Source organism: Aulonocara sp. 'chitande type north' Nkhata Bay, linkage group LG12 (genome assembly GCF_057382095.1).
Source record: "Aulonocara sp. 'chitande type north' Nkhata Bay isolate Kocher_YH1m ecotype deep benthic linkage group LG12, A_spYH_male_GT1.1, whole genome shotgun sequence".
Classification (NCBI taxonomy): Eukaryota; Metazoa; Chordata; class Actinopteri; order Cichliformes; family Cichlidae; genus Aulonocara; species Aulonocara sp. 'chitande type north' Nkhata Bay.
The window spans coordinates 23,165,589-23,179,351 of NC_141355.1; the positions used below are offsets into that span (position 1 = coordinate 23,165,589).

The following is a 13,763-nucleotide window of genomic DNA, read 5'->3' on the forward strand; positions in this document are numbered from 1 at the left end:
GATTCCAGCTTCGCCACTTCTTCCTTCAGTCTTCATTTTATGATCCATTGAATATTTGTTTCAGAATCCTCACTAATATGTGAACGTGCATATTTGAGCCTTTTATTTCCAGGAATTTGGGGACCTCTGGGTGACATATTTCTGTCTTTTGATGAAAATTGCTGCTGCAGGCTGAGAGACAACTCAGAGAAAATGATTGCTGGCATGGTCCTTGATTGTGGTGGAGGGGCTCTGTTGTATTTTCAAAGTCAATAATTGTTTTGCTTTGTTTCATTTTTGGTAGCTTTAACTCATGTTGCTGATACATACGGCATGTGTCTGTCTTGGTGGGTTTGTGTACATGCAGCTCTCAGAAAAAGGCGGAGCATGAGGAGCTGGAGGCTGGGAAAGCTGTGTACTACACCTGGACTGAGCCCACTGGGTCACGAGCGCTCTCCTGGAAATGCAGCACTTACTCTGGGACACTAAAGAGTGAAGAGGTACTGCACGTGTCAGAATAATAACTGTCTGAATAATAATGTTTATCAGTAATCCTTTTTTCCCCCAAAAACAAATATCTTACATTTCCCAATTAAAATCAGTTTCTGCTGAACGTATTTTTTAAAAAAAGCAGTATTTGCTGTCTTAGGTATAAATTTGATTAGGCTGGCTTTACTTTAAGATTTGCATATTAAAAGTCTATCATAGGTTCATTCATAAATGAAATCCTGAGGGGGGAAAAAAGGCTGTACTGTTTGCGAAAGCAGGTAATTATGAGCTTACTGAATGTGAACCTGCTGGTTTTTAGATACCCTGTGACTGCTGAGACTTTTTGCACCTATTCATGTACTTCACACCTTACAGTAACCCGTGAATATATATAGATAATAAAAAGTAGTAAAGTAGTATCACCTTTGCAAATTCATTGTTAATAACTGTAAATATGTTATTGGTGGTGATGAATCGTTCATAAATTTGATTACCGTTAGTTTAAAACTGTATAGATACAGATCATGTAAATCTGGATCATCCATCCATCCATCTTCTTCCGCTTTATCCGGGGCCGGGTCCCGGGGGCAGCAGCCTAAGCAGAGAAGCCCAGACCTCCCTCTCCCCAGCCACTTCCTCCAGCTTATCTGGGGGAATACCAAGGCGTTCCCAGGCCAGCCGAGAGATATAATCTCTCCAGCGTGTCCTGGGTCTGCCCCGGGGCCTCCTCCTGGTGGGACATGCCCGGAACACCTCGCCCAGGAGGCATCCATGTCAGATGGCCGAACCACCTCAGCTGGCTCCTTTCGATGGAAGAGTATCTAAATAAAGATTAAAGATACTGAAGTTTATACGCTTTGTCTTTTAGGACCTGCGAGAGGACGTAAACAAGGAGGGCAAACTTTTTGTGATTTCCTTTTATGAAGGTAAAGTTGAATGATCTAAAATCTGCCAGTGCTTAATTGTTGCCATATTGTAGTAATATAATCTCTAGAACTGTTAAAAAATATATATATATTAAAAAACACAGTTTTCTGGCAGGATGTTGGCGTTATGAACTGCAAGTCTGACTCATTTCTAAGGTTTTATTTATCCCTGATTCATTTTGTAATGGTAATGAACAACAACTTTCCTTTGGGTTACAAAAGAAATGTGTGTTATTTATTTTATTTATCTGTTCTAAGGTCTCCAGCGTGTTGTGCTGTTCACTGAGGAGCGACGGGTCTTCAAGATGCTCTGTGACAATGAGAAGGTGCAGGTTGCTCAACAGGAAATCATCCTGACACTACGGCATGTGGGCCTATCGCTGGTGAACAACAGCACCAACCAAGAGGTTGCCTTCATTGGGATCACAAGGTGCTGCGCTTTTGTGTTTGCTTAATAAATAGTTAAAGTAGAATTAAAGTAAACTCTAATTTGCAGGTGCCATGTAGCCCATCTGTTTCAAGCCTTGTTCTGCACTCAGAAATGTTCATCTGCAGATCTTGGTTAAATCAAGTGCTTATTGGAGTTATTCCTGCCTTTTTATGAGGTGGAAGGAGTCGATCATTCTGCTCCTGCCTCTGGGATTAACAAGACATTTTATATTTTCAGTTGTTTTTTGTTTTGTTTGTTTTTTCAAGACCATTCTCTGAAAAACCTAGAGATGGTTTCGTGGGAAAGTCCAAGTAGATCAGCAGTGTGGCACCATCTGACAACAATAATCACTTAAATCCTGTGTTTTTTATTTTGATGCTAGGTGTGAAATGCAGCAGGTCATTATGACCATCTCTACACTCCTAAAATTTATTTATTTATTTTTTTTAAAAGCGCCTTTTGATGTACACATTAGATAGCTGGTTTAACGAGCAGTTCAACAGGTGTACCTAACAAAGTGAGTGTATAAATTTTTATCTATAAATTATGTTTTCTTGCTTAACTAATCTGAGACTTTCATTTCTTTCCTCTTTTATTTAAGCTCTGATGTTGTGTGGGAATTCAAACCTAAGAAGAAGAGTCGATGGAAGCCTCTGACCATTAAAGAAGCTGAAATTATGGAGGACAAGTTCAAAGACTACCAGGAATCTGGGGCCGTAGACAAGGCAATTTTCGATCTGGAAAACGGCTTTCAGGTTAAATATTGCAATTAGTTTTATTCTGTCATATGAAAATGGTGGATAAAAGCAAATGAAAATAGTTGGTTTTAGATTATCCACATAGCATGTAAACTCGTTCATAAAACTGGATTTGAAATTGCACATGATAATGGGATAATTATCATTACTGTTGAATTTTTTTTGTCATTGTCTCCCAGGTGTTCTTTAATCCCACTGGCCAGGACATGCAGATAATGAAGCCATGTGATGCTCCTCTTAGGAGGCACTTCTTGCCGGGTGTGAAGGTGGAGTACAGCATTTCACCACGACAGAGCGCCTATCGTATCCAAGTTCACCGGATACAGGTGAAAAAATTTTATTCAATTTACAATAATTATTGAAAAAGAAGATCAAGCAAGTTAGCTAAAGGCTTTTCTTAATTGCCTTTTCGTAGCTGTGTAGCTCTGTTTGGTCTGTGCACTAAACAGACCTGTGTCCTTTCCTTCTACAGATCCAGAATCAGCTACCTGGGGCCATCTTCCCTTACGTTTTTTACCCCGTGAAACTGCCAAAGTCTGTCGCCATGGAGACAGGTCTGTTAATGCAGGTTTTTTGTTATCTGTTTATTTACAATAATAGACTATTTTAGCTCTTTCGTCTTTATTATCATACTCTATACATATTTTTCCACAGAACCCAAACCTCTAACTGATATCAGCATTGTTACCCGAGCAGCGGGGCACTCTGACATCTCACGCATCAAGTAATTGTTTTTCTTTTCTCACTGTCTCCTCAAATTATGTTTTTCTAGCTGATATTCATTGTTATTGTATATGGAGGCCAGGATCATGATCTACCTGGTAGATTATGATCTACCAGACAAATAAATGTATTATTTGTCCTTTTTAAGACCAATAATATATTTGGGTGAGCTGAAATCTTACAATTCTCTGTTAACCGAAAGTTTAACTCCTAAAATTTGCTCTCATTTATACTCGTCTAAGTCCTGATTTCTGTTCGCCTCAGGTACTTTGTGGTTTTAATTCAGGAGATGGATCTAAAACTTGATCTGGGCTTCCTGTACGCCATCCTGGAGCTGTTCTCCCTAGAGAACGACAGCATAACGAGCGCAGAACAGGAGGTCGGCTACACGCATTGACACACACAACGTTACCTTTCTGTTCAGAATGCGTTATGATTATTCAGTTAGTCAGTAATTCAGTTAACTCAACAGCTGTTGTGCCTTTCTCCTGATGCTCCAGGTGGAACTGTTTGAAAAGGACATAATGAACATAAAGACAGAACTGAACCATGTCTCTGCTGCTGACAAATCTCCCATCAGCCTCTACGAGTACTTCCACATTTCCCCCATTAAGGTGTGTGCGAATGCAGTTTCTGTCAAACAAATAGTGTCTGAACTGATCTCTGCGATTTCTCCGTTGCCATAGTAACGCCTGCTGATGTTTTTGTGCTTTTTGTCAGCTGCACCTGAGTTTCTCTCTGAGCACAGGCGGAGAGGATGGCTTGAAGCAGAAGAGAGATTCGGAACTGATCCCTGTGCAGTCGCTAAATCTGTTGCTAAAGAGTATCGGCGCGACGCTCACTGATGTGCAGGATGTTGTCTTCAAGTATGAATACAGAAAAAGGCTCAAATACACAGCATGCATGTGCCATCCATTAGCATTAAATTACTTCCATGTGACTTGTTCTTGGTGATTCCAACCCTGCTTCTTGGCTGAATGTGACATTTATTTCAGGCTGGCCTTTTTTGAATTGACCTACCAGTTCTACACCACTCAGCAGCTCCAGTGGGAGGTCCTCAGACATTATTCTAAGCAGGTAATACATACAAGCACAATGAAACCAGACAAGTGGCAATTTGTCTTGTCTTCTTTTGTTTTGATATTTTGATTTTCCACCTATTTGTATCTCAAGGCTATTAAGCAGATGTATGTGCTGGTGCTGGGCCTCGATGTTCTTGGAAACCCATTTGGACTGATCAGAGGATTGTCAGAAGGGGTGGAGGCTTTCTTTTATGAGCCCTATCAGGTAATGATATCCAATAAAATTATTGACAAGTTCAACTGGGTCTTTTAGCTTTGAAGTGCGTTATAAAACCTGTGAATAGTTACGTTGTGTAATTTAGAAAATATGGCCACATTGGATTCAGGTTAACATTCACAATAACTGTTCTTTTTTTTTCTTCTAGGGAGCCATCCAGGGCCCTGAGGAGTTTGTTGAAGGAATGGCTCTTGGGGTTAAGGCGCTGGTGGGAGGAGCTGTAGGTAAGCATGAAATGGTGTTAAAGGGGTAATACAGAGTCAGCCTTAGCTCAACAGGATCAGGTCAAAACTGCTAAATAATCACTGGAATTTCTAATTCAAAAATTAATTATGTTTAATTTATCTTTTATTTTAAATTTAAGTACAGTGTTGTGCAAAAGTCTTGCACTCATTTCTTTGTATTTTGAAATACAGTATGTACAGCAAAAACAGTTTTTACAATTCTTTATCACAACCTGAACTCTCTTACTCAGCTTCCTTGTCTTCAGGAATAGTTCTTCAGGCTTCTTGAAGGACATTCAAAGCTCTTCCTTAGATGCTGGTTGCCTTTTGTTCTGTTTTCTGTAAAGATGATCCCACACTGCTTCACTTACATTGAGGTCCAGCCTAAGTGGAGGCATGCCTTTTAGACCTGCAACTTCTTTCTTTGTCCCTCCCAACTGTCCAGTTTCCTTCACTTGTTTTCAGCTATTTTATGTCTGTCAAACTGTGTTATCATTGCCATGTTTCATAGATTGAGCAAATCATTTGCTTTTTGTGAGAGGCTGCTGGTAACAAACTGGTTAAAAATAAAATTTAATTGAAAGTGTCCATAATGTGTAGAAACAATAATGATTCATCCCTTTAGCCTGGTGTCATTATATGTTTGACATCAGTGTTAAGAAGTTTATCAGATGTTAAAAATAATCCTGTGAAAATAATGTGAAACTAGATTGAAAATGAGTTAAAAAGCAGTAAATGTCCAACAAAAAACGTAATAAAGCTCGGAGAATTATCGCTCATCACCACATGAAAAAAATAAATAAAAAGAAATGAAGGTCGTTAAAGAGTTTGTACAGCCCTGCACGCTGTCCTCACTTTATCTGCTGTCATTATACACGTTGATTGACTGGGATGGGTTCATGGCTGCTATATAGGGCTGTAATTTGAAAAGTGTAATAACTGAGCATTTGTCGTTTTACTGCATGTGTTTTTAATATAGTGTTATATCTGTTAAATTTCAGCATTATATTGCCTTTAACAGTGAACTGTGGCTGTTTCATTACACATCTGAGACTTTTTAGCACCATGTTGGAGCCCTTAAAATTTCAGATTTTCACTGACACAATTTTGACATGAACATTTAAGATATATTAAAAAATATTCTCAGGTAAGAAATCATGTTTGTTGTTCAGGCGGTATTGCAGGTGCAGCCTCCAGGATAACAGGTGCCATGGCAAAGGGTGTCGCAGCGATGACAATGGATGAAGAGTACCAGCAGAAGAGACGAGAAGCTATGAACAAACAGCCCAGCGGTCTGAGAGAGGGGCTGACCAGGGGTGGAAAAGGACTGGTGTCTGTATGTAAAACTGTTTGGTTTTTAAGTTGCTCCTCTCTGTTTATCAGCAGGAAACACGCAGTTAATGCAGGATGTAGGAAGTAGTAAGACTAGCAACAACAACACTGCAAACTAGTCTGAAAGAAAATGCACGGCTGTAATGAGTCATTTATTCTGCAGTGTTATCTTCCTTTTCCCACAGGGATTTGTCAGTGGGATCACAGGGATCGTTACCAAACCTATTAAAGGTAAGATGAGTCTGACCACAAGTATAAACATGTTAGTCCAATAAAATAAGGGCATAAAAAAAACTACGTGTTCTGTTAGTGTGTTTCCATTGAACACTTGACATTTGGCCGTGAAGATCTTTGAACTTAAGCTGCAGTGTTTGTGTTATTATGCAGGGGCCCAGAAAGAGGGGGCAGCGGGCTTTTTTAAAGGTGTTGGAAAAGGTTTGGTTGGTGCAGTAGCTCGACCAACAGGAGGCATTATTGACATGGCCAGCAGCACTTTCCAAGGGATCAAGAGGTACAGTTATTTCTGTCTGTGCTATGTGATTGTGCACTTGCCGCATCAGTGTGTAATCAGATAGGTCCTGTTTGAATTTGTTTATGCCCTGAGTTGTGTGAAGGTGTGCGTTTCCAAATGCAAATATCTCGATATAGGGCAGCAGAGACTTCACAAGATGTTCAGTCTCTACGTCCTCCTCGCTTCATCCACGAGGATGGTGTCATACGACCATATAAGGAGCTGGAAGGCCTCGGCAGTCAGATGCTTCAGGTAAGACAAAAAACCCCTCTCCATCATCACCTTTTTACAGTCATTCCCAGTTTTTACAAAGATGGAAAACTCTGTTAACAATATTGCATTCATGTCATTTAATTTTTAAAGTTGTTTTATCTTTACTGTGATGTGGTGTCATTATCTTTGCATTTCAAACTTATTTGACTGATTTTCTTAGCTGTGTTGGATGCCCTAAATCAGGGGTCGGCAACCTGTGGCTCCGGAGCCGCACGCAGCTCTTTAGTCCTTATAGTGCGGCTCCGTGTGGTTTGGGAAAATAAATTAGAAGTATTTAGCTGAAGTGTATTTTATTTATGTTAGTTCTTTTTTAACTTGTAGTTCTAAATCAGAAGATTATTGTAATAATGAAATATAAAAATAAAATTATATTCTATTATTTTTTTCATCGCTTAAAATAAGCGTCACACTCGCGGAAGCTGGTGTACCCGCCGAAACACCATTCATTTATTGAGACTTTCAACCGAGGCCAATTATGGATCTTCGGATCCACATCAGCAGCTCCACCGTGAACTATGTTAAAAACAAACACTGCTCACGCCTTACAGATGACAGCTTACAGTCCTGCGTAAAGATGAAAGTGACTTCATACAGCCCCGATTTGCAGACGCTGTGCGTAGAGGTTCAGGAGCAGAAGTCCCATTGTAAACATATCACGGCAGACCCGACGATGTTTCCATGAACACGCTTTTCAGCATCTCTTTATTGACCACTTTTCACACACGGTCGACGTTAAGGCGGCGAGGCGTGATTGCGGGTGCCGCTCAGGTGCGTCCGCCTCCCCTGCAGCGGCGCTGCAGACCACGCCCCGCCACACACATTAACCAGGTAAAATACATATTTAGGCGGAATTTTGTAATTATCTACTTTTCATTTTTAGCAGCATAGTGCTTTTTTCCAATTATTTTTTTTTAAAGTCAGGTCAAGGCTCCAAAAGCCCAAAGGCGATATAAGGGTGGCGGCTCACAACAGTTTTTGTTTGCTGGATCATTTTAGTTCAGCAGGGTGTCTTTCCTTTTGTTATATTTCTTTAAGAGTTTAAAATGTGTTATTTACATAAATAAAATGTAATTTTCTCTGTAGCACTTCATGGATTTCATAAGCAATACACCTTAGTTGTTCACACAAAGCATAAAGGTAAAAAAACAATATATACAGTGTTATCTTCTTTTTAGATGTTAAAAAGTATTTGCGGCTCCCAGTGTTTTGTTTTGCGTGGAAACCGGGTCCAAATGGCTCTTTGGGTCTTAAAGGTTGCTGACCCCTGCCCTAAATGGTTGCCTTTGTTGTTTGGGGAAGTTTTACTACTCCTGTAGGAATAGGTTTGGCAGTCTCTGGACAAATTACATATTTGTTTAATTTTTGAAGTAAAAAGAAGTCAATACAATCCAGTGGGTAAAAAATGAGCAGCCCCTCATTCCCACTTGATTCACTTTTATGTCTTGAGTGAGTCATTCGTCAGTGTTGTGAAAAACTCTTCTTCTGGCAGAGGATGCGATATTGATGCTAAGTGATACTTCATTAATGGTAGAAAGGTTTCAGCTACCGTGTTCCCAGTGTTCAGATGCCATTAAGAAATGAGAGGTCAATGCAAGACTGACAACCAGGAAAGCAATCAGAGACAAATCTGTTCAACACGATGGTTAAGCTGCCAGACTGCAGAATAGCTTACAAACTGAGGCTGGTCCATGTGCATCATTAATGCATATGAGGATGTCCATGCAAGTTTTCAGAAGGAACCTTTATCAGCAACTTTGTTACAAATGTGAACACTACAGATGGATAGAATTAAAAATGTCTCTTTTTTTATATCACTAAGTTATGGTTAAAAGGAAGCGGCATTGGTTAAATCTTGTAATCTGCAAGGAAGAATAAAATGGTACAGGAAATTTAAAAAAAAGATTATATTTGCTGTATTTCACACCAGAAATCAACAGAATGTCTGCATATAATCCAAATATATCATGTTTTCCATATTTTCACATTTCAGAGCAGCTTACATGTGTTTCAGGTCTGATATTTATCTAACCTTTTGTTGACGTTGTCTAGCTGTGAGTTGGATAGAGTGGGTTGAAGTTTCACATTGTGTTTAATAGTAAAAATCCTAATTTCCCTAAAATTTACAGAAAGGTGATAAATTAAAGCAGCCTACAAGAGAGGCCAGATAACTTCAGTGGACAAATTGGTGCTTTTTTATAAAGATTCTGCAAAATTTAAAGCTGAAAAAAGAGTTTTAAATCTTGTCATATGATTCACATCATTGCCAGTCTGCTCCATGTTGACTGTCTCATCTTTGTGTTTCTAACTTCATCTTCATTCAAGACTTTCTTCAGTTTGTCACCTTTCTGTCTTACCAGCTTAGGTTTGCGTGTGTGTAGTAATGTGTTAGTAACTGAGTTGTTCCTTCAGCTTAAATTAGGACCAGGCCATATAGAGTAATAGTTCTATAAATCAGAGTAGGTTCTTCAGTTTTATGTTTATGCTTTTGTTAAAAAGCCTTCAACACAGTGTTCCTGATTGTTCCCAAATGTTTCCTTGTGTCTTTGAGAGAAGAGGAAATGCTTATCACAGTCTAAGCTGGGAGGGATTCTGATCTGTTTAAACTGATAGTCTGGCAAATTTAATCTTTTTAGGTCCACCATAATTATCTTATCTGCTCAAACAATAATTAAGCCATTGCATTAGGGCTTTGTGATCCAGTTTACAGCCATTTACATTTTTATAGATCCAAGAGCATTTAATGCTTGTTAGTCTTTTCAGGTCAGATATAATATTTTTAAATTGTTTGTAAATGACTTCTATTGTGTGAAACTTTCGATGACTCACAAATGCGTGCTTCAGTTCACACACATACAAAGTAATTTGGCCTCAAGTAAAATTAGTTTAATTTACAGACACATTTTTTTTAAGTTCAGCTTCACAAATCTGATCATTTTCTCTTTTAAAAAACTTTCTGTCCGTTCAAATGTCTAAAACTACACAAAAAAAACCTTTCACTTACCTGCAAAGCCTTTAGTGCACTTTGCACTGTGTTCAAGTCCCACTGGAAAACTAGGACATCTCTACTTCCTGTGTGATTTCTTAGTTTACACTTGTAGATCATACCATACACATTTGTAACACTTTTAAGACATATTACTCTCCATACTTTTAAAGTCTGAAACTGCAGATTTGAACACTGCTGATAGGTCACTCAGACTTTTCCTTGGTTCTCACCTTGAAGTCGCCTTATCAGCAGAAAGATTCACACCTTCCGTCTGATCTAACCCTCCACACTTTTCTCCTGTCATGTCCGCAGAGGCAAGTGGCGTACAGTGAATGGCATAGATCTGGCTCAGAGGATAAGGGAGATGAGTGAAAACAGCTAGCAGTGACAGAAGTGAAAGCTGTAGAGTTGGTGTTTTGTGTGTAGTCTGTGCTGGAGGGTTGTCTCAAAGTTTGGAGATAATGTTTGGTTAGATTAAAGTGAACCAAAGTAGGGACTTTCATTACTGGTGTCACTGGTTTAGAAGATTTTATTATTTTTTATATTTTGTTGTTAACTGTGGTTTTTTTTAATTTTTCATCACCCTTTTTTTGTTTGTTTTGTTTTTTTCCCTGCTCCACAACAACAAACTAAAAATGATTTCAGCCACCATTTTTCAGCCAAGTCCAACTTGGCTGTAAACCTCGTATCACATGACCATTAACCATTCATGATTAAGGTTGATGCATTTGTTTCCTGCTGGAGAAGGTTTGTGTGAAAGTCACACATGCTGACTCGTATGATCTAATCAGAAAAGTCTGAAAGTCTGTCCTCTTGTCCAAACTAAAACACAGTCCTAGCAGTTGTAAAGGTCTCTCAATTAAATATCCTGAAATGTCATCTGAGAGCTGCATGTTAACAGTGCAATGTTTATGCTTTTTTTTTTTTAAAAGCCATTGTTGTGGACCAGGCATTTTCTTATTAGTTTACTTATTAGTGTTCATCTTTAAGTCATCATAATCACACTTTTTTCCTTCATTGTTATGTTTTTTTTGTCATTACTTGGAACCTTTCACTGATATTTTGTTCTTAATAAAGTCTTTGCATTTCAAACTTCCACCTGCCATCGTCTTTGTTTCATCCTGTCCTGCATCTGAATCCCACAACATGTTCCAATCTCGTTACAGGGAAACTATTGTGCAGATACTGATTCACTGTTTTTGCTGTGGTAGCTCATGCTTCCTTTACTTTTATATACAGTTTTTGACAGACAGTGACGTATTTTTCAATGTTGTTGTTTGGACAGATATTTTTCTAGTCTTTCTTTTTTTTTTTTAGAAAATTGAGAATGGACGTTTTGCCAGCTACAGGTACTTTGCTCATGCTAAAGTCAATGAATCTGACTTTCTCATGATCACCAAGAGGTGAGTGGTTTTTTTGGGGGGTTTTCTTTACCCTTTTTTGTTTGTTTTCTTCTGTTCAAGAAAGTGTTTTACTTGAGATAATGACCAAGAGCTGAGATATAGTTCAAATGATGCATAATTTTTTCTTTTCTAATCAGTTTGGATGCTAAAATTTTTGTAAAAGTTTATATAGTATTTGCGTATTTCTACCAAGACTTTCAGATCAGCTGTGAAGAAAATTCTTTCCTTTGTTTTCATTCATTTGTTTTAATGTTCTGCTATACTTCTTGTACTTGACTCTCTATTAACAGCGTTACATTCAAATTCAATTCTAACTAATGTAAAGATTTGAGTTCATACTTCTGACATACAGTACCTTCATTGCCCACCAGGGGGCTGCAGCCCACACTGTAACACAGACTGTATAAAACTTGGATGTAGCTGGCATGGTGTCAGCTGTTGCTTTGTGGAGCTCCGTTTTGAATCCTGGAGATCAGCATTTCCACTGCTGCTGTCTTGGTTTAAAAAAACAAAACAATGCAATACCCCCCCCCCCCCCCCCCCCCCCCCAAAAAAAAATAATCCCGCCCAAAATACGGATGTAACGAGATAGTAAGCTGTATATTGAAGTTTTATTCAAAAATCCATTTTTTTTTTTTTAATTCAGTTAAACCAAAATGAATGATTGACCCACAAACTGAGCTGGAAAATGTTTACAGTCGAGACAGGAAGCTGTTTTCACAAAGATAGGACCAAAAGTCTTTTTACAACCACACAGGTATCGCCATCTGGTGGCATTCAGATTAAGGTTTAAGGCACTCGCATGTTGGCTTCATCTTATGTCTTTTTACTTTTTTAATGCCTATGACTGGAAATCATTGTTTTGGGGATAAAGAAACTGAAATATAAAGTTTACATTTTTCTTTATTCATTCCTTTTAAACACACATCTTTTTTTTCCCAGGGGAATATTTTTTGTGACCAAAGGCACTTTTGGTCAGCTGACCTGTGAGTGGCAGTATCTGTTTGAAGAGTTCACCAAGGATCCAACCATTATAGAGGACCGCCGACTTCGCATTGAGGCCAAGGTAAAAACAAACAAACAACAAAGATGTTACCATTATTTACTACCCAAATTTTTCATTATTATTATTATTATTATTACTTCTGCACTGAACCTCGCCTTCCACTGCAGGAGAGAGTGAAGTCAGTCTTTCATGCCAAAGAGTTTGGGAAGATAATAAACTTCAAAACTCCAGAGATAGCCAAAGTAAGTTTGCAATTTGGACTCAAGCTGATATTTCCTTTCAGTCGGGATACACGACTAGTGAAAATAATTAGTTCTAACTTTGGGTCATTATTTATTTTCAGTGGGTTCTCACCAAATTGGAGGATGCAAGAGAGAGTTTACCCAAGTACTGACTCTGAAGATCGAGAAATGCTAAACACACGAGCTCTGTGTGTGCCAGTGCCTTTTTTTCTTTACTGCATGCTACTTTTTTTTCCCCTCCGTGTGTGACTAGTGAATAAACGATGTGGACTGTCGGTGTGTGTCGGGGCTGAAAGACACAGTGTGCATGTAGACAGATTGCTGATTTCCATCCACTTTGCTTTGCATTCATTATTTTACACCTGGTCATGTTTTTTGTTTTTATTATAGTTCTCTTTATTAAAACGTTAAGTCTGGAGTTTACGAACAGGTTCTGTTATTGCCTGCTTGAAGGATTGTACGAATGGAGGATTGTGATTCCTTAGATGTACTTGTTCTAATCAAACACACATTAAAGCTGCTGTTGGACGAACTTTGAAAGGGGAAAAGAATGAGCGGGCCTCCACCTGCAGCTCATACCTCTGTTTCAAGTCTCTCCCACCAGATGAGCGCAGGATTTTGCACATTACGCACAGTTAAAAAAGGATTTTTGTTGACCTTGAGCTTCATGTGGATACCCCCGGCTCTAGCGGGTGAAAACTTTCTTAACCCTCCACCTCTTTCTCACTGCCCAAGAGAGCCAAGAAGAGGTAGAAGAGGACTCCCACTCCCCCACAAACGCTATTGTTGACCCCCCCCCCCCAACTTTCATTTCTGGATGTAAAGGAGGATTTGGGTGTAGAAATGTCAATCTTAACAGTGACTGATAGGGGGGGGGGAAAAAAATCCCTCGAGTATCACTGAGGCCAAATTAACTGTAATTGTTGTAGCACATTTAATGTTGCACACTGTTTCTTTTACTGGATTATATAAAAGGCATGTTAATATGAATTAGTATGGCTTTATAGTACACATAATTCAAAAAATGTGCATCCTTAAAGTTCTTTTTCCTATTTTTATACATTGCAGAATAAAGACTGTTGAGTGTGTGAGTCAGAGATGCATGCTATTTTTATACTGTACTTACATGCATCAGTTTGCTGTATATGACCTAATATGATGTCTATCTGTATATATCCATCC

The 13,763-nt window shown here is 38.7% G+C and overlaps 1 protein-coding gene across 6 annotated transcripts in view; it reads left to right on the forward strand.

Moving 5' to 3' along the window:
• Positions 1–12,856, forward strand: part of vps13a (vacuolar protein sorting 13 homolog A) — a 42,137-nt gene extending 29,281 nt beyond the window's left edge. For 4 of the 6 annotated variants that reach the window (XM_086314478.1, XM_086314479.1, XM_086314480.1 and 1 more), the window contains 21 exons: positions 347–479; positions 1,337–1,394; positions 1,653–1,824; positions 2,426–2,579; positions 2,762–2,908; positions 3,055–3,136; positions 3,237–3,306; positions 3,570–3,684; positions 3,806–3,919; positions 4,026–4,171; positions 4,301–4,382; positions 4,479–4,592; positions 4,753–4,828; positions 6,001–6,164; positions 6,346–6,391; positions 6,548–6,671; positions 6,809–6,923; positions 11,248–11,333; positions 12,276–12,399; positions 12,507–12,581; positions 12,683–12,856. In XM_086314478.1, coding sequence (XP_086170604.1) covers positions 347–479; positions 1,337–1,394; positions 1,653–1,824; positions 2,426–2,579; positions 2,762–2,908; positions 3,055–3,136; positions 3,237–3,306; positions 3,570–3,684; positions 3,806–3,919; positions 4,026–4,171; positions 4,301–4,382; positions 4,479–4,592; positions 4,753–4,828; positions 6,001–6,164; positions 6,346–6,391; positions 6,548–6,671; positions 6,809–6,923; positions 11,248–11,333; positions 12,276–12,399; positions 12,507–12,581; positions 12,683–12,733 — 2,248 coding nt within the window. In that variant the 3' untranslated portion in view covers positions 12,734–12,856. Of the gene's footprint in view, positions 1–346; positions 480–1,336; positions 1,395–1,652; positions 1,825–2,425; positions 2,580–2,761; positions 2,909–3,054; positions 3,137–3,236; positions 3,307–3,569; positions 3,685–3,805; positions 3,920–4,025; positions 4,172–4,300; positions 4,383–4,478; positions 4,593–4,752; positions 4,829–6,000; positions 6,165–6,345; positions 6,392–6,547; positions 6,672–6,808; positions 6,924–8,934; positions 8,956–10,242; positions 11,027–11,247; positions 11,334–12,275; positions 12,400–12,506; positions 12,582–12,682 lie in introns of those variants that run through there. The other 2 variants (XM_086314482.1, XM_086314483.1) reach the window with 2 other exon arrangements.
• The last annotated feature ends 907 nt before the right edge of the window (positions 12,857–13,763 follow it).